Source organism: Lynx canadensis, chromosome B1, assembly GCF_007474595.2.
Source record: "Lynx canadensis isolate LIC74 chromosome B1, mLynCan4.pri.v2, whole genome shotgun sequence".
Lineage (NCBI taxonomy): Eukaryota > Metazoa > Chordata > Mammalia > Carnivora > Felidae > Lynx > Lynx canadensis.
Window position 1 is genome coordinate 110,460,004 of NC_044306.2, and position 23,141 is coordinate 110,483,144.

Here is a 23,141-nt window from a genome sequence, read left to right on the forward strand (position 1 = left end):
CAGAGCTATGGTGACCATGCACTTGTGTTTCCCATTATGATGGCATATGCCTTTTACCAATTGCTTTCCTCAATCTGTAATTTTCTCTTCCTTTTGCTTAGTTTATTCAGTTTAAATTTCAGTAGTGACAGTTGATATTGCCCTTTTTTCCAATGTTATATTGGTGGAAATGTGATACTTAAAATTTTCCAAATGTTCTATGTTTTTCTGTACCTTTCAGAGATGCAGAGCTCACAGTTCCTATTGAGATACTTATTTTCAGTACCATCCTTGTATAGAAAGAAATGTTTCCAGAACTTTTTTTTTTTCTCCTAGACAGCTTATAGTTCCTCCTTAAAGAGAAATTTATTCTGTGCTCCATGCTTTGACACTTTAAAAATTCAACCGGTCATATTTTTTTCTTTCCCTTTCTCTTTGACTGGTCAATTCAGAAAAGGAAGTCCAGTTCGAGTGTTCAGATGATGGTGAGGATCTCTATCTGCCAGATTTCTCCTCCTGTGCCAATTCACACTTAGGAAGGAATAAAAACACTCTTATTTACCTAAGTTAGTATAAATAGAGAAAGGGTAGGACCATTACAGGTCAGTGTCAAGTAACTATTAAAACACTGTACCCACATACACATCATACTGTTTACCTTTGAAGTTGAATTTTTTAAATATATGAAAAGTTCATACCTTTATTTATATGCCATCAAAGGATCTTTTGTAAGACCAGAGTCCAGGTTTCTCTTGAAACTGAAGAGAACATGACATAATGGTCTGTTTAATGATAAGCAAAGAAACATTATAGGATTATTTTTAAGCAATGATCATGATTACTAAAATAGGAGTTGTTTTTAGCTCAGATAACCTAATACAGATACACCATAATACATCTACATGGAGTTTATAAATAGTGTGAAAATGAGCTTACAATGGACCCATCCTCGTTAAGCACCTATAGAGGAAACATTTATTAGCCTCAGGACTGAATAAACATAATACCTGAAAAATAGGAATATTTTACCCATGCCTCATAAAATAATTCGGTGAATCATTTAAATATCTGGTTTGAGTTAGTTTTGTTAAAGAAAGATAGCTTCCATAGTATAAAATAACTACATTTCATAAACAAAAGTGCCAAAGTTCTGGTATGTTCAAAAGACACCTTATAGTTTAACTAATACTTAATATTTGACTTTTTAATAAAAAGGAAGTCTTCCTAACCTTTTACTTAGAAATTCTCCTATTATTTTTCAACTAATTACTATTACAAATACCTTCAAAAGACTTCCCATAGTAACAAAAGACCATTAAGCTTTTCTTTACATTAACTAAAAAAGTTTGTAACTGCACATTTAAACACCACTAAAAGTGGTGGTTGAGGCTCATATTCATTTAACTGATGTTTGCCATGCCTGATAATAAAGGACGGCTCATCTAGGCAGAATGGCCTTCAGTTGGAAGACATGATGGTGTGTGTATGCTGTGTACCTATGTGTGGTGGGCATGTGTTGTGTGTGTGTGTGTGTGTACACATGTTTGTGCAGAGAAGTATGTGTGCATAGGTGTGCATGTGTGACATTTTCACCGAAAGAAATCAGTTCTTCACAACCATTCTAGAAAACAATTAAGTCTCTTACTTCAAAATAGAAATAAAAGTATATCAGTATATTCCTCTTATATTTTTGCATCCACTGATACAGACTGAATGTAGCATATTAAATATATATGATACTTCAATTGTAAGTGCCTCAGCTCATTTGATAAGAAGTCAGCTGTGTTTTGCCGCACACTTTTCCTGACAGGAAGTGATTTGTGCGTGCATACCTCCTCTTTTATCATGTATTTCATACTAATATAAATACTAATTTTTGATCCTTCTTTAATTCCATTATTTCTTATCTCTTTCTGGCTGTTGCAAAAATTTGATGTTAAATTCTGTGAGCTTTTATTTAAAGAAAAATTTTAGACTATCTGCAAGATAGAGATTGATGATTTAACCTTTAAAGAGTTTTTCAGTAAAGGGCACAAAATTTTTTCTCTTTTCCTGCATGCCACAGAGCACAGTGTTGTATCTTATTTGAATAATACTGATACTAAATAATCACACAAACGTGAATGAATAGAAAAACAGAATATTACATACCTAAATTAATTTCTTTAACCTTCTATCTTCTTCTCAGTGCTGGTATCAGTATGATATACAGGTATAAAATACAAAAGAAAAAAAAAAAAAAACTTCCAGAAAGTGCAAACAATTAACTGGGTGTAATTGCTTATGAACTTATTTGGTATTCATTTCTTTCATGCAGTATGATTTTCTCTTTGAGGCCCTTAAGAACATTTATACTAAAATTATGGGATGTGTTCCTTTAGATAATAATATGTAAAAAAAAATACATAGATAATGGAGTATAAGAGAATGAATGTTAATTTATATTTCTCTTTGGTAGCCATAATGTAAGTTACCATGCATGAGTTTAAATGAATGTGATTACTTTTTAGTTTTGATTCTTTAGCACCCAAGCTCAATTGTAATTTCAAGTTGCCACTTGTCTACAAAGAGTTTTCTCTGTGGACCCATTGTAATACTTATTGACTCTCTGAGTTACTTTCACAGTGTGGCTTCCATTGTGATATGGTCTTTCTTTAAGGTCAACCCAACTATGTTAAAGGAAGGGAATGATCTTACCAGATATAAGCTTCAACAGCGGTAACACTGTGATGGAAGACATGGTGTTTCCCTCTCACACAATTGTGAAAAATAATTTTTTTTACGTTCAATATAGTAAAGAGTTCAGTTTGGTCATTTATAATGGAAGATGTGTTTTTTTAAAGGAAGCCCAGACTTATTATTTTAAAAAATTACATTACAAAGCCAGCATTTCATCAGAGATCTAAGTTTTTAATTGAATACCTATGAAGCAAAGCGACGATGGCTTCCCAGAGAGAGACAGTCTATGTGTGACTTCAGGAACAAGAATAAAATGGGGAAAAAAATGAAAAAAAAAAAAGGAATGTATTCATAACAGTGAACAATTGGAAGCTGGGAAACAGAATCCAACCTGAAGAGTATGAAAATGTTTATATTTATTTCATACTCTGGAACTTGATTTGAGCTCCACTGAAGCAGTTCTTTGTTGGCTAAGGTGGCACAGCCAAAGCAGCCAAGTCTGTTTTACATTCCACCATCACAGATGCGGTCCTAGCCTGTGTGTGACCATCAGAGACTGGAATTGATTATCATTCCCATCAAGCATCACTGTGTCTTTCATGTTCATCTTCAGTGGCTCTTTATTTTCATGTCTATATCTCCATATAGACATGCTGCATATAGAGACATTGGCTACCAAGGGGTTTAAGGCGTCTCTGTTTCTATTTTCTGCATACCTACAGATAAACAACAAAGCCAACGTGGTAACCAGCCCCAAAGAAAATATTCCTACCCCGGCGCTGGTATACCTGGACTCTTTGTAACCCTTCTTGAGTTCTTTACTGTTTTTTGTTGTTTCTCTCATTTGCTTTCACTATATAGATACATATATATATGTATATATATACGTATATAAACATTTTGTTGGGTTTTGTTTTGCTTTCGAAGATACAAAAAACTTTCATTTCACTTTTTTTTTTCTTTTTGTTAAGGTAGTTGCCAAGCAGTGTGTTTCTAACATGAGATGATCTCATTTCATTGTTGAACATTATTCTGATAGCTGTGGTCTCTGTAGTTGAAATTGTTGCATGCTGCCTTAGAAATACAGTAGAATGCGCTTTGGTTGCTCTTAGCTCTTCTTCTGATGATAGCTCTAGATTATGCAAACAATGGTTTCCTCCTTTCATGACACAAGTATTGACATCAAGGAGAGCTAAGGGGATTATTGCTAGACAACAGTAAATGTAGACCTTATTCAGAGCTACTGTTTCCCTCTCATTAAAACACAGCAGGGCTTTGTAAGACCTCACTTTCTGAGATAAAGAGGCATTGGGCAGTTTGAAGCTTTTTGTTTGTTGTATTTTAAATTATCACTGTTTCACTTTAATCCAAAGAATGAAATGTATAGCATAGGACTTTGAATTGTCAGGGAGAAAGCGGTTTTGTCCATTTTAATCACATTCACACTGTTTACAACTAAATCATTTTAATACTTTGAGGCAGTGTTACATAAAAGTCAAGATTTGAATGCTGCCCTTCAGTACTCTGAGTTCCATAATATTTTGCTCAAATTATTCCATATTTTGATTTAGGGTTTTCTGAAATAGTTCTGATTTTTGACTGTCCTCTATAGTATTATCTTAAATGAATAAAACATACTAAGGGATTACTTCACTTGGGTTAACCAGAAGGGTCAATTTGAAAACATTTAAAGGAAAAGGACACATCAAGGTAGCAGGTTATCTATGAGTTAAAAAGCTCTGTGGATCACCCCTCTGGCCAGAGAAAGGAAGAAGGGAAGCAGTAAATACGTTCTTTACGTGTTGCAGCACAAAGGTGGTAAAGAGGAGGGTCTAAAGGACAGAGAGCTCTCAGAGTAGGAGAAAACTCTCAATGGGCTGCAGTAACTCTCAGTTACCACATCATGCAATGAAAGTGCCAAGCATGCCAATGATATATGGACACTGAATCTTTGTCAACATCAGTCATTTGACTGTTATTTTCCACTTGGGAATATTTCTTCAAGTCTCTGGTAGAAAGCAGAAAGGAAAAATGTTCTCTTCTTGGAAAAGCATGACTTCACAAGCAAATCTGTAAATGTAGTTTATAAAGCTGAAATTTCATTTAGGAATGGACTCACATGGCATTTAACAGCAGTGTGTCTCAAATTATAATGATTATGGGATTAGTTCTAGAATCCTTTAAATGAACCTTTTAAATATTCCGCAGAGTTTCATGTGGACTTTCAAATACACTCCTTAGGATAACCTTTTCTTAAGCATGGGACAATGTTCTCGATTTTCCAAGAGTATTTATCTGTGTATTAACTATACACTATTAACTATAGTGATGGCACCATAATCAATTCTTAAGGCAATACATCTGGAAAAAAATCCTCACAAAGAATTCAAGATTATTTTAAAGAGTTCTAATCTCTAGTGTCCTTGGTCAGTTTTTTATAGGACAAACATTAACAGGCTACTCACTCAAGAAGAAAGGAAAGCTCTATCTGGTATAGGACTTTGTGAAACAGTGAGTGCCTCTTTAGGTCTCCAAACTTCAAAGCCTTGTCTGTTTACTGATCGCGAATAAGGTCTTTTGCATGCTGCTGCTGGGTACTGAGATATCCTATCTCATGGGCTCACCAGGGAGATCTTTCATCAGTGATCTTGTCACTGCTACCTCTGACAGTAGTTAACATTGCTTAAGCTCTTGTCACTAGTTAGTTGTGTCAGCTGGCTCACTCTGCTCTGTCCTCACACTAGTAAGAATGTACTTACCAATGCGAACTGTTTCTTTCTCTATTTTGTTCTCACTCAGGAGCCCCAAACTACTGTTATCCACAACCCTGATGGAAACAAGGTATTCAGAAAGAATCAACATCATCTTGCTTTAATAAGATCACACATTTCATCAAATATCCAAAGCAAAAATAATTCATTATTTAAACATGGGAAAGAAAATTTTGACCCTTTTTCTACCACAATTTTTTTTCTGGGACCTAATTTATCTAGAATTTTATCCATGTTTCTTTCAAAACAAAAATGAATGACATCCTGAAAGAGAAATGAATGGTACTATTAGTCAATGAGACTTGGGTTAAGCAAAGTCTTTATGTCAAGATGACTGTGTATCTTAAGCAATTCCATCTGGTCTTTTTATTTTCTTCTCCATGACTGTTTGTGCATTGTACTTTAGATATATTCTGCATGAAACTTTATAATTTCTTGCTATGTCATTTCACTGTCTTCAAAAAAAAGTCAACTTGAGTTCTTAGGTGTCTGTTTAAATTTAATGTTGCTTTTGAGTTTTATTCTGTCGTATTGTGCTTTTTCTGTTAATTCTCTGTTGTTGGTGTTGTTTCTGTTGTTTGGCATGAAACTGAGGATATCAGGGAGTTTAACTTCTTATGAAATGTTTGTTTTGTTGAATTATATGCATTTCAATAACAGATATTTAGTGACAGTCTGAAGAAGACTGTAACACTTTTTGTCTGTTGTTGATTGTGTAGCATGTTAACTGAATAATAGTACCTGTATACATGTTTATAGGATAAAAGGAGACATTTTCTGAATGTATTCCATGTTTCCTGTTTATTAATTCTCATTGTGTGTCTAAAAGGAAAAAATATACTTCATCAGATTTTTTCTCAGATATCAAATATATTCATGGGTCCAACTTCTCCTTACTCTTATCAGCAATGTTTATTAGATAACACATTTCCTCTGGTTTAACATTTATTGGATCAATATTAAAATCATTAAAGTAAAACTCAAGTATACTTTAATATGAGATGTGTTTTATGTTCATGACACTTAAAATATTTTAAGTCCCTAAATGACTTGAACTAGACAGGAAGGAGAATCATATAGGAGAACAATTTTTTTTTTAATATCATTAGTAAATGAAAGACCGAGCATAACAGCTGGAGTGGATACTTCAATAGTTCTAGCTATATCATTTGTAAGAGTTGCTGCATGACATTTCTTGCTTACATGAATTAATTTATTTCTACAGTGCATGGGTTTACCTCTATCGTGAGTTTAAATTTGAACACTTAGGTCACATTAAGAAACGCATGAAGACTCTGCTTTGGTTTTGTGTGTATGGAGAGTCTGGATACACCTTTAATTAGTCTGTCCCTTTGGTTTAAATATTACATATGCTATTTATATAAATTGATTGCTTTTTTGAATATTGAACCTCTAAAAGGACACTGATTGGTATTTCCATCATTTTCCAAAATCTGTTTTTCATCACTGAACACATAGATCTTGATTGGAGGTTTGTTTCTAATTTCTTTCAGCTCTAGCCCTTAACCATTTCAAGTAGAAAATTGTGTTTTTTTATGAATACTACTAAATTTCTTTGCTAGAAAATATTTTATTGGTACGTTATTAATGGAAAAATTTATGAAACCATTGTAAGAAACTGTATCTTAATATTGGCAGTTACAGTGTCCTTTTAAGTGTGCTCATTAGCCTTCAACTTCATTTGTAGTTTTACAAAGAAATAGCTTTGTCTTTCCACTATGGGAGCAGGCTTCTTATCAATAACAGCCAGTTTCTAATTTAGAAATGGATGAAAAAAATCTGTCCTTTAAAAAGTAAATTATTCATATAATTCTATTGTGCTGATCACAAACATAGAAATTCTTGTTAAAAGTAATTTCAGTATAACTCAGCTTAGGGCCCCCAGCTTCTTCATCAAATGATGCAATGAAATGCTTTCTGTCTCTACGTAGGAGTAGGACAAATAGGCTGTGAATTCAGTGCTTGATATAGTGCCTTATACAAAGAAAGGATTATTTACTGATTAATTAGGAATAGAAATTGTTCTATTTTAGGGTCAAATTCAGAAGGCCAATATATGCAATTTCTGATAGCTACATAGAAAAAGCACACCTGATCAGGCACCGTAACCAAAGATGGCCTAACACAGCTCTTAAAATAAGTTGCATACTTTGGCTGCTTCTACAAATAACCCAGATTTTTCCTGCTTCAGAGATTAGGCCACCAGAGTACTCCCTTTTTGAAATGTTTTCAGCATTTGCCATTTTATTTCTATCAAAACCACATAATGTATTTGTCCATCTGCATGTCAATATACGTGCACAGCCTGCTGAAGAACTTTGCATGATATATACATCACTTGCCAATTTTAAGAAGAATAAAAATGAAGTTATCCATTGTTTGCAACTTAACACATGTTTTCTTCTCAACAGGAGTCAACTGAGAGTTCAAATACAACAATTGAGGATGAAGATGTGAAAGGTATGATTACATTAGAAATGGAAAATCCTAACTTGGAGTTTCATATATATCAGAAAAAAAATTATTTCAAATAACTAATAAGTTCAGGAACTAGGCCTATTCTAAGACACAAAAGTAATTTTCTTTTAAAAGTATACTACTATTTTGATTATATGTATTGATTTTGTCAATTTTTTCACATATTCTTTTCTCCGTCTTGAAATAGAGACAAATGTGGTATATTTGAGCACATTGTGATTTTAACTACTAATGATGGTTTGAGGACATAATATCAAATTGTAAATGTGTCAGTCAAAAGGTACTATAAAATGTACATCTATGTCTAGAAAACAGCTTATCTTCAAGAATAGAGTATGAAAAGAACCATTTTTAAAAACCTTTCATGGTCTTGGTGAATTTCAATGGAATTTCACATTTGGCAGCCTTTTTATCCTAGGTTTTTGTGCACTTTCCTAATATATTCTTGACCTCCATTCACTTCAATTACCCAGGTTCTTTTAGAAATATAAATGAGTCATTGCCAGCATTTCTGTGGACATCTCACTGCCTATGCACACATATACTAAATACACTTTTTACCTCTTTTTTGTCTCATGGCTGTTTTAGGAGTGTTAATTTTGCTTCAGTTGCTCTCATAGTTTTGTGTTCTCATTTTTGTGATTCCATGTATGTAACTACTAATTCTACCAGCCACTTGTCTAGAAGCCATTCCAAAAAAGAATGGTAACAATAGGGTGTTTAAAAAGTATTAAAGGATGTATTAAAGGAAAATAAGTATAAAACAAATTCAGAGAAATGATTCATCAGATAGTTAAACATTATTTGGAAAGATTACCCAACAGTGTCAACATGGGCTTTAATTCTGTAGGTGGTATTAGTAAGACATGGTCTTGGATAACTGTATTATTCATGTTGTAGAAAGAAAGAAGCTGGAAATTCTCAGGTCAGGGAGACATCTAGGCAATTGAGGAAATAAAAATACCTATAAACCACAAGTTGCCAGTCACCTATGCTGACTTTTCCTCTTTGGTTGAATAGAACAGCTGATTCTATTAAAGTGTACTCTCTATTTATATTTTAGTGCACTGACCTAAGTCTGCTAGAGGTAGTCGGTCATTTTTTTTCTTTTTACAGTGGAAAGGTGGAGAGCTGTGTGGAGGACATTGTTCAGTAGGTCTATTCATCCCACTCTTGCCCCTGAGCTAAAATTTGAACACAAGTAATTTTATGAATCATTGATGCCAGTCGCATTAGATAAAGAGATTTTTTTAACCAAATAAGCAGATACCCCATTTAGCTTTATCAGTGATTCAGAAAGCATCATCTTTGTAAGTTGGATTCATTAGCTCTTTCAGCCAAGCAAAATGTTTATATGACTTTATACATTCTTCTCTTGGGCAAGAATCAGAGAGGGGAAATAAAGTGGCATTAGCCACTAGAGAGACTGAATCTTTAAACAGCTGAATGATATTAGAATAACAACACCTCGGTATGTGTAGTTCATCCTAATAAACCTATTCCTTGGTGATCACAAGCAGGGTTTTAATAAGCAGTCTTTCTCACCTGAATTTGACTCTTTACTAGGTTTTGGTTTAGGATGATCAGTATTAATCCTATGTAAATATCAACATGTAAATAGAATCTCACCTTATAGTTTATATTTTTGATGAAATAAAATTATATCAGCACTTCTCAGAAAACTGTTCTCTTCAAATCACAACAATGATATTGATTTCATGTTGTCCCTGGGATCTCACAAATTGAGTTAGTATCTGTCTTTATGGTTACATGCTGAGACTATACATAGCAAATGTTAGAGCAATTAAGCATGATACTGAGATGGAGAGAAATGTCCAGTTGATTACTGAGCCCAAAGTGCTTTGGTTTATTTCCTTGAATTCAATAACTAAGTTATTTAAGTTTCTGCTTAATTCTCCTTGTGTGGATGTGGCCACAGAGTCACAGATATAACACATTAGGCATCATTTGTATGCTCTGTAAGACCCACACAGCTCTTTGGTGGCTAACATTCTTTTAATATTGAATGATATAAGAAACCTTTCGGAATAGAAGACACTTTAAGAAATCACCCAGGCCATGATTCTGACTACAAGACAGGTGGCCTATAAATTGTCACATATATTTTTAATGTAGTTATTGTGCTAGTGATATGCTTGTGTTGGAATCTCTTCATTAATCAGTACACAGGCCTTCAGAAAGACCCTAATTGATTTCTTCATTTGTACAACCATGTTCTTTTTCTCTTTACCTCAGAGTTTGCTATAGCTATGAGTAGTTTGGTAGAGAATATTTATTGACCAGCTTTGTTAGAACCCAAATTTACCTGTATATCTAAGCTCTAAGAACTCAGAAAGACCATCAGTTATATAACCTGACCAAAGCCACACCCTCTCTATAAAACCATATCCTTTCTACAAAATTGGGTGTCTTTCTTCCCACATACACTTGACAATAACTTTGTTATCAGGGTAAAACACTAGACTTTTCAACATATTCTCAAATGCATAATCTCCCAGCACACTCCTGCATGCAGTCACATGTTCCATCCATTCCTGGTGGCTGTCCCACCTAACACCAGCACCTAGACTTGCATTGTTTCATGGTGGCATATCATCCCTAGAATACTACAGCACATGCTTCCCATGCCAGTGTAGTGCACATTCTGTCCACTCCCCAAGGACCAACCTGGCAGTGACAGTTGTACACCCTCTCTACTGTAAAGGAACATAGTGGGGACTATTAACACATCGTGGTGACCTAGCCAAAGGAAGAAATGAGGTTAAACCAATGGCAGAATACCTTTTTCTGGCCTTCTGAAGGTGGCGGGGTGGGGGGGGGGGGCGCAGAGAGGGTAGATAGGCTAACTGCTCTTAAAGAAGGTGGGAGGTAGAAGTCATAGTAGATTGGTAGTCCTTCACATTCAGGAAAACCTAGAGCATCTAGAAAGCCAGGATTTTGAAAAGATCATTTTCTTTGAGCTATCCTTATTAGTTTCTGTTCAAAAGGGCCTTTGGTTTTCAAAAGGCCCCAATCTGTGTGTTATTCTTGAGCTGTATCTAGGCTACCTCAGTTTCTTCATTCAGCAAGTATTTTTTTGAATGCCTACTGTTTGCCTGAGCTCCACATCTTTTGGTGAACTAGTCTTATTCAAGAGCTTTCAGCAACTCAGAGTCAAGACATTCTTTACGCTTTACGTAAAGCTTTTATGCTATGATTTAGGCTGTTTCTCTCGTTTAATTCAATAAATATAAAGAAAATATGCTTTAAAAAGTGAGACCCAAGAAAAATGGTATTTTATATCTAAAAGTCATTTTACTTTTCATTTTTTAAAAAACCTTCAGCATTTAGTTACAACCATAACATTTCCCTTCCCAAGCTCACGGTCATCCTAAGGAATTTGCATTCTTTTACAACTCTTCTTTACAAAAGCTTCTCAAGTTTGCTGTTTTCTCTCCCCAAGGCAATGTGGACTTCCTAGTGTGGATTTTTTGAGCCCTTCCCTAATTTTGTCCTATATTCAAAACCGAATATTATCTTTAATGCTATGTCTGTAAACTCATCAGGAAACTCAGTGTAATGGAAGGACACTATTGGCTTAAAAATAAAGAGGGGTCTTAATGAGGCATAGTTATTACTACCCAAAAACAAACAAAATAAGTTTTCCTATTAGAGTTTACTGGTGTTCTCAAAATATGAATTTTTTAGGTCTAGAATTATTGAAGTAGTTCCATTTTGAATACATTTCTAGGAAAACATTTTCGTTAATTTAAGGTGTTAAAAACAGCTATCATCATTGGCCTTTAATTAGTAGATGGCAACACTAACAGTGAAGCTCTCTAGGAGTATGGATGTCCTTAAAGCCAGTGATATGTAGTAATGGTCCTCTCAGCACTGTCTACATTTGAAGACTGTCCTTTGGTTTGTGGCTGTAGCCAGTTTGCAGGGCCTGTCACTGTATGCCACAATTTCTCTCCACCTCATAACCTGCCCGACACCATTGCTCAGAGTCAGCTACTTCTTCCTGATGGGTATGCATCGGTTTGGTCCATCTGCTGCTCTTTCCCAGAATTCCAGAGTTGCGTGACACATGTCGAAGTTGGGCTCCTCTGTGCCCTTATGTCATTTCTGTTATTCACCCTGCTTCCAGCATCTCATTACATTGAGCAGCTGCTTGGATCTCTTGCTGCATTTCATCTTTCTTGTGGGTCTAGACCATAGGAGTTCTGTACAGCAAGCAGAAATGTATCGCTATCAGCCTGTGTGTGGGGACTTCATTCTAGTTTATCGTCTTTTTCCTTTTGCCGAAAAATAGATGATGGCAATGAACTTGCATAGAATGTTTGCAGAAGGCCCAGTTAAGGGCAAGGGTGTTGACACCTTTATCACTTGAATGGGGCCTGGCATTTGAGGACATCTGGATTTCAAAGTCTTGGCTACTCTACACAATCACTTGATTAATGAGCTTTTTGTGTATGTCTTTGTAAATGTGTACATTAGTGGACAATGTGATGACTAAATACTCAGATTCAACTATTCTTAAGTTATCTTTTCAACAGAAGACTGTCATTGCTGGGTAGGATTCCCTGAGGCAGATGGTCAGGTGATGCCAATCTTCCTCAGATTCCCCTGCAGTAACTCAGCACTTGTCTTACATGCTTTTCTCCCTTCAAGCGAGTCTGCAAATCAAGAAACTTCTGGTTATTTTATTTAAGAACCTTTGATAATTGTGTCATTCCATTAGGTTAAAAGTGTCTTAGAAGATCTGTAGTGCAGTGCATAATAACTTCTTTCAGGTTTCTAATCCAAAATTTGATTTTTAGAAGGGTTTATTTAGAAAAATTCATGTCTGTATGTGTGTATCTTCCTGTCGATCCTTTAACTTTTAAATCAGGATCAATAACTTATAGAACTGATGCAGAATTTATTCTGCTCTACCACCAATATAAAATAACTTCATTTTCTCTTTATTGTTCTTTTTGACATTCCTTTATTTTACCTCCGTACTCATTCATAATTTCTCATTTAGTCTTTGCCTTCTGCTATGTTTGTATCTTAAATTTGTCAGTGACAGCCTCAGCCTTCTTTAGCCATGCCGGCAAAATACAGGATCAAAACCACTGCCAACTCTAGCTTAAAACAAAGTCCTAAATCGAAAGGAACAAAACCAATAAAAACATGTAACCATTCATTTCATCATTAGGAAAACACAGGCTCGTTCTATGTTAATAGATTTTCACCATTCAAAGTTTCTATAAATGGCTTTCTTAGAAAGTTTGCAAAACCCTGTATACACCTTTAGAAAACAATGGAGCATTATTTTATTAAATAATGCATAAATTCTAAATCATGTATGTTCTAAGACGACTCCTACCTTAATTTTTGGATTCTTTTTTTTTTAAGGTTAAAATATTGTGTTTACAAAACGTGCTTTTCATAATGTTTATATAGAGACTGGGCTACAGGTTTAGCATTTTTACGGACAAAGCGTTGTGACATAGAAAACAGATTAATGTATGGCATTTTGGCCAGGTTTGGCTCTCCCATAAGAAAAAATAGGGTAATTTATTCTAACATACTTTTCTAATACTCATATTTAAAATGACCACCAAGGATCCATATCAGGGCACAACTTGTTAGCTAAATTAACAATTGCCCTTCAGAATTGAAACCTAAAAATATTTGCTAATTGCTGTATTTTTTTGTATATTATTCCTTGAAAACAGATAAACTCCTGTTTATATTTTATTTTTACATTAACTTTATTTTAGTATTTTTAATGTTATTTTATTTTCATTCAGGTATAGTTAACATACAGTGTTATATTAGTTTCAGGTATAAAATACAGTGATCCAATACCTCCATTCGTTACCCAGTGCTTATCATGACAAGTGCCCTCCTTAATCCCCATCACCTATTTCACGCATTCCCCCACCCAGCTCCCCTCTGGTGACCATTAGTTTGTTCTCTGTAATTAAGTCTGTTTCCTGGTTTGTCTCTCCCCCTGACCTTTCTCTCTCTCCCTCTTTTTCCTTCCTTTGCTTGTTTGTTTCATTTCTTAAACTTCAAATATGAGTGAAATCATATGGTTATTTGTCTTTCTCTGACTTGCCTTGTGCAAAAGTGTTTTCGTTTGATGTAGTCCTGATAGTTTAGTTTTGCTTTTATTTCCTGTGCCTCAGGAGACATGTTTAGAAAAATGTTGCTATGTGGATGGAATTGGAAGGTATTATGCCGAATGAAATAAATCAGCCATAGAAGGACAGATATCATATATTTGCACTCATATGTGGATCTTGAGAAACAAGAGAAGACCGTGGGAAAACGGAAGGAAAAAAAATAGTTACAAAAGAGAGGGAAGGAAGCAAACCATAAGAGACTTTTAAATACAGAGAACAAACTGAGGGTGGATGGGGGGGTGGGGTGGAGAAGGGAAATGGGTGATGGGCATTGAGGAGGGCACTTGTTGGGATGAGCACTGGGTGTTGTATGTAAGTGACGAACCACAGGAATCTACCCCAAAAACCTAGAGCACACTTTACACACTGTATGTTAGCCAATTTGACGATCAATCAATCAATCAATCAATCGAAATTTTGGACAAAAAAAAAAAAAATATTGCTATGGCCAATCTCAGAGACATTACTGCCAGGATGTTTATGGCTTCAGGTCTCACATTTAGGTCTTTAATCCATTTTGAGTTTATTTTTGTGTATGGTTTAAGAAAGTGGCCAAGTTTCATTCTTTTGCATGTTGCTGTCCAGTTTTCCCAACACCATTTGTTGAAGAGACTGTTTTTTTCCCCCATTGGATATTCTTTCTTGCTTTGTTGAAGATTAGTTAATCATATAATTGTGGGTTCATTTCCGGGTTTTCTGTTCTATTCCATAGATCTGAGTGTCTCTTTTTGTGCCAGTACCATACTGTTTTGATTACTGTAGCTTTGTAATATAACTCAAGGCCTGGAATTGTGATACCTCTAGTTTTGTTTTTCTTTTTCAAAATTCCTTTGGCTGTTTGTGGTCTTTTGTGGTTCTATATAAATTATAGGATTTTTTGTTCTATCTCAGCGAGAAATGCTGTGTTGGTATTTTGATAGGGATTGCATAAAGCCTGTAGATTGCTTTGGGTAATATAGACATTTTAACAATATTTGTTCTTCCAATCCATGAGCATAGAATGTCTTTCTATTTCTTTGTGTCATCTTCAATTTCCTTTATCAATGTTTTATATTTTTCAGAATACAGGTCTTTCACCTCTTTGGTTCGGTTTATCCTTTGGTATCTATTATTTGGGGGGCAATTGCAAGTGGGATTGTTTCCTGAATTTTTCCTTTTGCTTCATTATTAGTGTATAGAAGTGCAACGGATTTCTGTAGGTTGAATTTGTATCCTGTGATATTGCTGAATTCATATATCAGTTCTGGTAGTTTTACATGGAGTCTTTAAGGATTTCTATACATAGTGTCATGTCATCTGCAAATAGTGAAAATTTTACTTCTTCCTTACCAGCGTGGATGCCTTTTCTTTCTTTTTGTTGTCTAATACCTGTGGCTAGGACTTCTACTACGATGTTGAATAAAAGTGTTGAGAGTGGACATCCTTGTCTTTTTCCTGACCTTAGGAGGAAAGCTCTTAGTTATCCCCCCACTGTGGGTTTTTCATATATGGCCTTTATTATGTGGAGGTATGTTCCCTCTAAACCTACTTTGTTGAGGGTTTTTATCATGAATAGGTGTTGTACTTTGTCAAATGTATCTGCATCTATTGAAATAAGCATATGGTTTTTTTTCTTTCATTTTCTTATTGATGTGACATATCACATTGATTGATTTGCGAATATTGAACCACCCTTTCATTCCAGGAATAAATCTCACTTGATTGTGGTGAATGATTTTTTTAATGTATTGTTGGATTCAGTTTGCTAGGACAGTATTTTGTTGAGTATTTTTGCATCTGTGTTCATCACAGATATTGGCCTGTAGTATGTTTTTTGTGTAATGTCTTTATCTACTTTTGGTATCAGGATGATAGTGACCTCATAGAATTTGGAAGTGTTTCTTCTATTTTTTGGAATAGTTTGAGTAGAAAAGGTATTAACTCTTCTTTAAATGTTTGGTAGAATTCACCTGTGAAGCCAGGTGGTCCTGGACTTTATTTGTTGGGGTTTTTTTATTGCTGATTCAATCTCTTGCCTGGTAATCGATGTATTCAGATTTTCTATTTCTTCCTTCTTTAGTTTTGATAGGTTAAATGTTTCTAGATATTTATCCATTTTTTCTAGGTTGTCTAATTTGTTGGTGTACAGTTTTCATAATATTCTCTTACAACTTGTATTTCTGCAGTGTTAGTTGTTATTTCTCCTCTTTCATTAGAGATTTTGTTTATTTGAGTCTATTCTCTTGCTCTCTCTCCCTCTTTGAGGAGTCTTGCCAGAGGTTTATCAATTTTGTTCATCTTTTCATAGAACCAGGTCCTGCTTTCATTGATCTGTTCCTTTTTTTTTTTTAGTTTCCATATGTTTTATTTCTTCTGTAATCTTTATTATTTCCTTCTTCCTACTGGTTTCAGGTTTTGTGTGTGTGTGTGTGTGTGTGTGTGTGTGTGTGTGTGTGTTGTTTTTGTTTTTGTTTTTATAGCTCCTATAGGTGTAATCTTAGGTTTTTCTTCCTTCTTGTGGTATGAACTTCCCTCTCAGAACCACTTTTTCTGCATCCCAAAGGTTTTGAACAGTTTTGTTCTCATTTCTGTTTCTTTCCGTATACTTTTTGATTTCTTTGATTAATTTCCATATCATAATTAAACTATCATTTTTTTTAGCTTTGAATTCATTTTAATAATTCAAAGCTTAAACATCTAGCATATACTATTCATAGATAATTACTTTATATGGAAGTTAACAGTATAAGAGGTAATGAGACTCACAATTTATATAATCAAAAATTTCATAGTCAATAAGATCTAATTTACATTATAATATAGTTGCTTATGTATTAAGTGTAAAACTTTGTCTTTTTTTACATTTACCTATATTTCCCATTACCTAATAAAAATGGTGCCATAAGCAGCTTAATTTAAAGTTATCTTCAAGTTTTAAAGTATTTTATTACTTTCTCTGTCTCCCTTACCTTTTCAGATTGTAACTTTATTATTTTTTTTAATGATATAAAAAATATTAGCAAGGATCTGATTGGAATCCAGAGTTTATACTCTTGTTTGTAGTTCTTTTATCTAACTTACTTAAAACATGTTGCATAACTTCTCTGTGACTCAATCTTTCCCAGGTCACATAATTTAAATACTGAAATCAATAATACAGAGTTGTAAGGTTTTTATCAACCCTACTTTAATACAATAGATTTTTATGAAGTCTCATATTTTAAAGTGTCCGCAATTACACATTATAAAATAGTATAAATATAGATGTTATAAACTATTCAAAACAATTATAAAAAGACATTCAGGAATAAAGTTGAATTCAGGAATAAATTGCTGCAGTTTTATGGAATATTATTACAATGGGAAAATATGGTCCACTAAACTATATGTTCAAAATGTTATCATAGCACTGATGGACTGTAAAATTAGTACTTTAAACACATCCCAGCAAGAATTATTATGGGGCTGTATTTCATGTTTTTAAGGTATCTACTATCTACAATTACTTTAAATATCTAAACTTATTTTACCTCATACATTTCTATGCAGAAACTATAATTATTTATATTTTATTAGCTATAAATTTATATAATTCTGAAATTATTTATTAGAATAAAATACTTTAATGAAATACTATTTCCTTTGCTGAGTTTGTATTATTTTATGTCTCAATCGTTTAGTGATTCTTCTTGTAAATCAATGAAATGGCTTTTTTTTTTTTTTTTGGTATGGACGTCTGCTCAAGTCCCTTTGATTTGTTCAGGAGGCATTAAGTCTAAGGCAGTCAAATAAATAAATCTGAGTTCTGTGCATTTTTACTATTTTACCTGGTTACAGGTCATTCCATTTCCACCATGTTAAGTGGAGATATTATAAGAAGAAGCAGAGAAGGTATTACTGAATGAAAGAGCTTAATGGAAGAGATTATGTAGAAGTAAAGGATTTTTTTTTTTTTTGCATCTTGAATAGTGGTATTTTCATTATTCAATTCAAATAGTCAATGAATACTCTGTAGGTACCTCCAGTGTAAGATGTACTAAGTAAGCACTTAGCCACATTTCTTGCCCTGGTGAGTGAGTCTATAAAAGACAAAGACAATTCTGCATGATAATGTACCTTCTTTGTTTCTGGCTGGTATTTAGATAATTATAAAAGAAAGAATAATATGTTCACTAAAAAACAAATATAAGGACACAGCTAGAGTCATATATATGTGAGCAATACAGAAAATTTCAGATGCATGTAACACATGTAATTCCTAACAAAGAGACCACTGTTTGGATCCAGTTTTGTTTTTTAGAAAAAAATTATTGAGCACCATTTGTGTGCTGGATTTGATAGACTAGGCTGAGGCTAAAAAGGCTTACATTTTTCCTTATGGAGTTATCAGTGTTATAGTATCCTCTTTAATGAAATTATACCTGGGTACATTTCCCCAGTGAATGGCTATTTTTGCATTAAAATTTTATTCTGTGTTAAAGACAATTTCTTCCAGGATACGTGTGAATTAGTCTGTCAGTTTTCTTCCTTTCTTTCCTATATATATATATATATATATATATATATATATATATATATATATATATAGAGCCATATTATTCTTAATCACTTATATGTGGGTACTATAGCACCCAAAGGAAACAATTTGCAATATGCAAGTACCTTTGGATGTTTGGTTTGATCTCTTTAGATTAGATGAGAAAATTTAAAAACTACACTTGGGTTTGAACATTCCTAAACTATTCAATTATGTTTTCTTTAAGAAGAAACCTACATCATACTATCAGTGCAAGTCTGCAGTGTTTTGATGTAATTGCATTATTCCTATATATCATGTCTCCAACCTTTTTTCATATATCTGTGATCAAGTGCATCTATGAAAACTGAACTTGATATGCCTGTGGTATATTCTAGTTCCTTTAATACTCCCAGGTCATCATTTTAGAACTTTCTTTATCAAAAAAAAAAAATAGAACTTTCTTTGTCTCCTCAGTTTTGCTTATACCCTGCATTCAGTCTATCAGTCTATCAGCAAATCCAACGGACTCCCCTTTCAAAATACACACATTTTTTTCCCACTTGACAGCTGCTCACTAACTCTACTCCCACCACCCTGGTCCAAGATAGTATTATCTTTTGGCCATATTATTGATGTGACTTCTTATCCAGTCTGTTTGCTTTAGCATTACTTGATTATAGTTTATTCACAACATAGTAGTCAGGGTGACACTTTCAACATATATCAGATTGTATAATGTTTCCACTCTGTATTTTCTAGTGACTGCCAAAGCCATTGTATTTTTTTCTTTTTTACTTTTTATTTTTATCCCAGTATAGTTAACATACAGAGTGTTATATTAGTTTCAACATAGTGTGCCAAAGCTCTTTTAGAATTGAACGTCCCTCCATGATGAGCACTTCCACCAGCCATGCCTTCCTTTACCATCTGGCCTCCTCTCATGTTCTATACCTCAGGAACACTATTCCTGAAATGTATCAAGCAGGTTCCTGCCTTAGGGCCTTTTCACTTGCTGTTCCCTGCCTGTTATGTCTTGATACACATTCCATGTTGCTTGCTGCCTCCTCTTTTTATGTCTCTGATTAAATGATACCCTCTCAGACTTTGATGACCCTGCTTTAAATTGTGCCTTCAAATCCAGCCAATTCCATTCTCCTTCTCTGCTTTGCTTTTCCCCTAGTACTTTATATTATGTGAAATATTTATTTTACTTTTTTGTTTAATGTCTCTCTCTTCCTTTACTAGAACGTAAGTTTCTTCAGGGCAGAGATTTTTGTTTTGTCCCCTGCTGTATCTGCAGTATCTAAACCAGTGTTTGGTAATAATAGGAATAATAAATATTAAATTGATGGAGGAAGGAAGTATGGTGGATACCAACCATGCCCTGTCCTACCAGCCAATAAAATGATGACAATACTTTCAAAGTTATGATCTCTCCATTTTTATCTTCATGGGTTTTTATGCAGATGCTCTGTGCCCCTCCCCCCATAATTTAGGAGCTAAAAATATAGAAATTGCAAATGTAAAAAGTAACTCACATAGGATCCTCTTCCTTGTTTGGATGGCACATGTGCTTTGATGTCAAACATATTATGTTTGAATCTCAGCCCAGCCTTTGATGGGCTGTGTAATCCAACCCTTTATGTAAAACCTCTCTGAGTCGTATGTACATTAGAGATGATAGTATCTCAATACTTAACTTTTTATTTTTTACCTTCAAAAGTACAGTTTGATATGCTTCATCCTAACAATAATAACAATAATAAAGCATGGTAATGTTCACTAGAGAGATTGTTAGTTAAATGCCTGGTATAATGTCTATCTCATGAGAGCTGCTTAGTGAAATTATACTATTTCTGGCCATTCTTTCCTATGAGTAGATGATATAAGCACCAAGGCTCACAATTAAAAGAGACCATAAATCTAAAGGGAACTGTTTCTTTTTTTTTTATTTTAGAATCAGTGTTTCTATTTCCTAAGCCATTTATTTCAGACAAGTGGGTAAACATTTATAATTGTTAAGGTCATGTATAGAATTCAGCCAACTTATATACATAAACATAAAAGCTGCCCAAGTACAGAAATATTCATTTTTTGCTTTACAATAGAAGTTCTTACTTTTTAAAAAGGGTTTTATTAAAGAAAGAGTATACTTTTGACTTTTGGTGAATTTTCAAGGTAGATTATGTTAATGTTAATTCACTGTTTTTTCCCTCCATGGTACCATATGCTAGACACTCAATAGATTAATAAATTATTTATGAGGTTTTTGCCATAAGTTAATTTTGTTTGAACACTTAAAATTTTGAGTTCAGAGACATACTTTGTTTGTAATTAAACATAAATGTATTAATGATTCAGCCTTCCCTCATCTAAACCAATCTTTTTATGTTTTCAAGTATTTTGAAAAATTTGCTCAGTTTTGGGGTGCTTGGATGGCTCGGTCGGTTAAGCGTCCGACTTCGGTTCAGGCCATGATTTCGCAATCTGTGAGTTCGAGCCCCATGTCAGGCTTTGTGCTGACAGCTCGGAGCCTAGAACCTGCTTTGGATTCTGTGTCTCCCTCTCTCTCTCTCTCTGCCCCTCCCCTGCTCATGCCTCTGTCTCTGTCTTTCGCTCAAAAGTAAATAAACATAATTTTTTTTAATTTGCTCAGTTTTGGCTGTCTTGATTATTCTTGTTGAGAGTAAAACCATATAGACTGATTGTTTTCCACAAAAGTAAAATATATATTTACAAAGAAGCATATATGTGCAAAATTATTACATACTTATCAAGCAAAATGTCTCAAGAACTATTACATAAAATATCCCTCTTGGAGACTGTAACCTCCTGATAGAAGTTAATGGATCAAGTGTGAGAGACCTATTTGTCTTTTTGTTAAATAATTTATTACAGGATCATTGATTTCTTTAACATCACTACATGTGGTTATTTAGAGTGTGTCTATCTAGCAAAACACAGATGGCAAATGTTAAGGAGAGAATTTTGGATTTTAGGAAGTTTGAGTAATAGACAAAAACCCCATTGCCATTATGTATTTTCAAATTTAAAAAGCAAAAAAAAGAAAAAAGAAAAAAAATGCTGCTCCAAAATGTCATTTGTTTATAATTTGAACTAGGGAATATCTTCAGTTGGGAAAATAACTCGTGGTGGTATCTATTTTGAGTATGTTTATATTCTATACCTATCTTGCTTTACTCAGAAGTCTAGTATTCTAATCAAATATTGTGCCACATTATACAAAGTTAAGGTGAATAAAATGTAAAGATATTCCTGAACAGTAGATAAATAACCTCTGAAAAGATTAATGATCTTTAATGACAGACAAGGCAGCTTACTTTAAAGAGACTGCTATGACTTTTTAAAGATATTTTTGTCAGTGTAGAAACAGTGTGAGTATATGAGATTGTGTATTTTAAATCTTTCTTCAAGAAATAGCTCTTCATTCATAATTTTGCACGTAAACAGAGCAGGGTAAGGTGGAATTTAATAATGTCATTTAGGGGCATCTGGGTGGCTCAGTTAAGCATCCGACTTCAGCTCAGGTCATGTTCTCACAGTCCATGAGTTCGAGCCCCACGTCGGGCTCTGTGCTGACAGCTCAGAGCCTGGAGCCTGCTTTGGATCCTGTGTCTCCCTTTCTCTCTGCCCCTCCCTAACTCATGCTCTGTCTCTCTCTGTCTCAAAAATAAATAAAAACATTTAAAAAAATTTTTAATAATATCATTTAAATAAACAGCTAATAAAAATGAAATGTGGTGTTTACTTGTTATGGAGGATAAAACAAACAAAAAGCAAGACAAAAAGATGGGTTTTGGATGAAGGTCTGAATCTGTCCCAAAGTTGGTATCCTTAGAGTCTATACTAGAATTTTCTAACATGATCAGGGTTGTGAGTTATTGGAGAATTTCCTCATCAGTGTTATTTAAGTTATACCTCATTTCTCATCATGTTGTGTTGTGTAATCTGTTGATACAAATGCTAGAGATAATTTTTAAAGATGTTTATGGTGGTCTGCCCTGCTGAACTTCCAAGTCAGTATCTCCATGTTAACTCAAAATTATTCTCTATGAAAGATTCTTACTATTATCTTAATCTCATTTATCATTATATAGATATGAATTTTATATGTGTGGACTGTTGATTACTCACCAAACAACCTGAATGGTGTATTTGATGAATGTTCATCATTTGAATTCAACAGATCAAGGCAAAGCAATATTCCCTACTCAAAAATGTACCCATTCTAAGTTACATTTTATAATAATGTGTTAATTTAAGATAATTTACTTTATAATACATGCTAGAATAAAAGTGACAGTAATATGTTCTGAAATATATGGTTCATAAATTATTGTACTCACATTGGTTAAACAAAGAATAATTTTACTGGTTTGTAAAATTTGGTCAAGATATTACAGCAAGTAGTTTTACATTACTTTCCTAAGCTGAATTTAGCACAGAATATCCCAGAGTTGAACTGATTATAGAGTGCCAATATGAGGAATCACTTTAATAAAAAGCATTTGCTAT

At 33.9% G+C, this 23,141-nt stretch overlaps 1 protein-coding gene across 23 annotated transcripts in view; it reads left to right on the plus strand.

The window, feature by feature from the left end:
- The window catches only part of CAMK2D (calcium/calmodulin dependent protein kinase II delta), a 315,359-nt gene that overhangs the window by 268,887 nt on the left and 23,331 nt on the right, over positions 1 to 23,141 (plus strand). For 8 of the 23 annotated variants that reach the window (XM_032592913.1, XM_030313188.1, XM_032592914.1 and 5 more), the window contains 3 exons: positions 3,381 to 3,440; positions 5,458 to 5,499; positions 7,862 to 7,910. In XM_032592913.1, the coding sequence (XP_032448804.1) occupies positions 3,381 to 3,440; positions 5,458 to 5,499; positions 7,862 to 7,910 (151 nt within the window). Of the gene's footprint in view, positions 1 to 431; positions 465 to 3,380; positions 3,441 to 5,457; positions 5,500 to 7,861; positions 7,911 to 23,141 lie in introns of all 23 variants that reach the window. The other 15 variants (XM_030313195.1, XM_030313198.1, XM_030313192.1 and 12 more) reach the window with 3 other exon arrangements.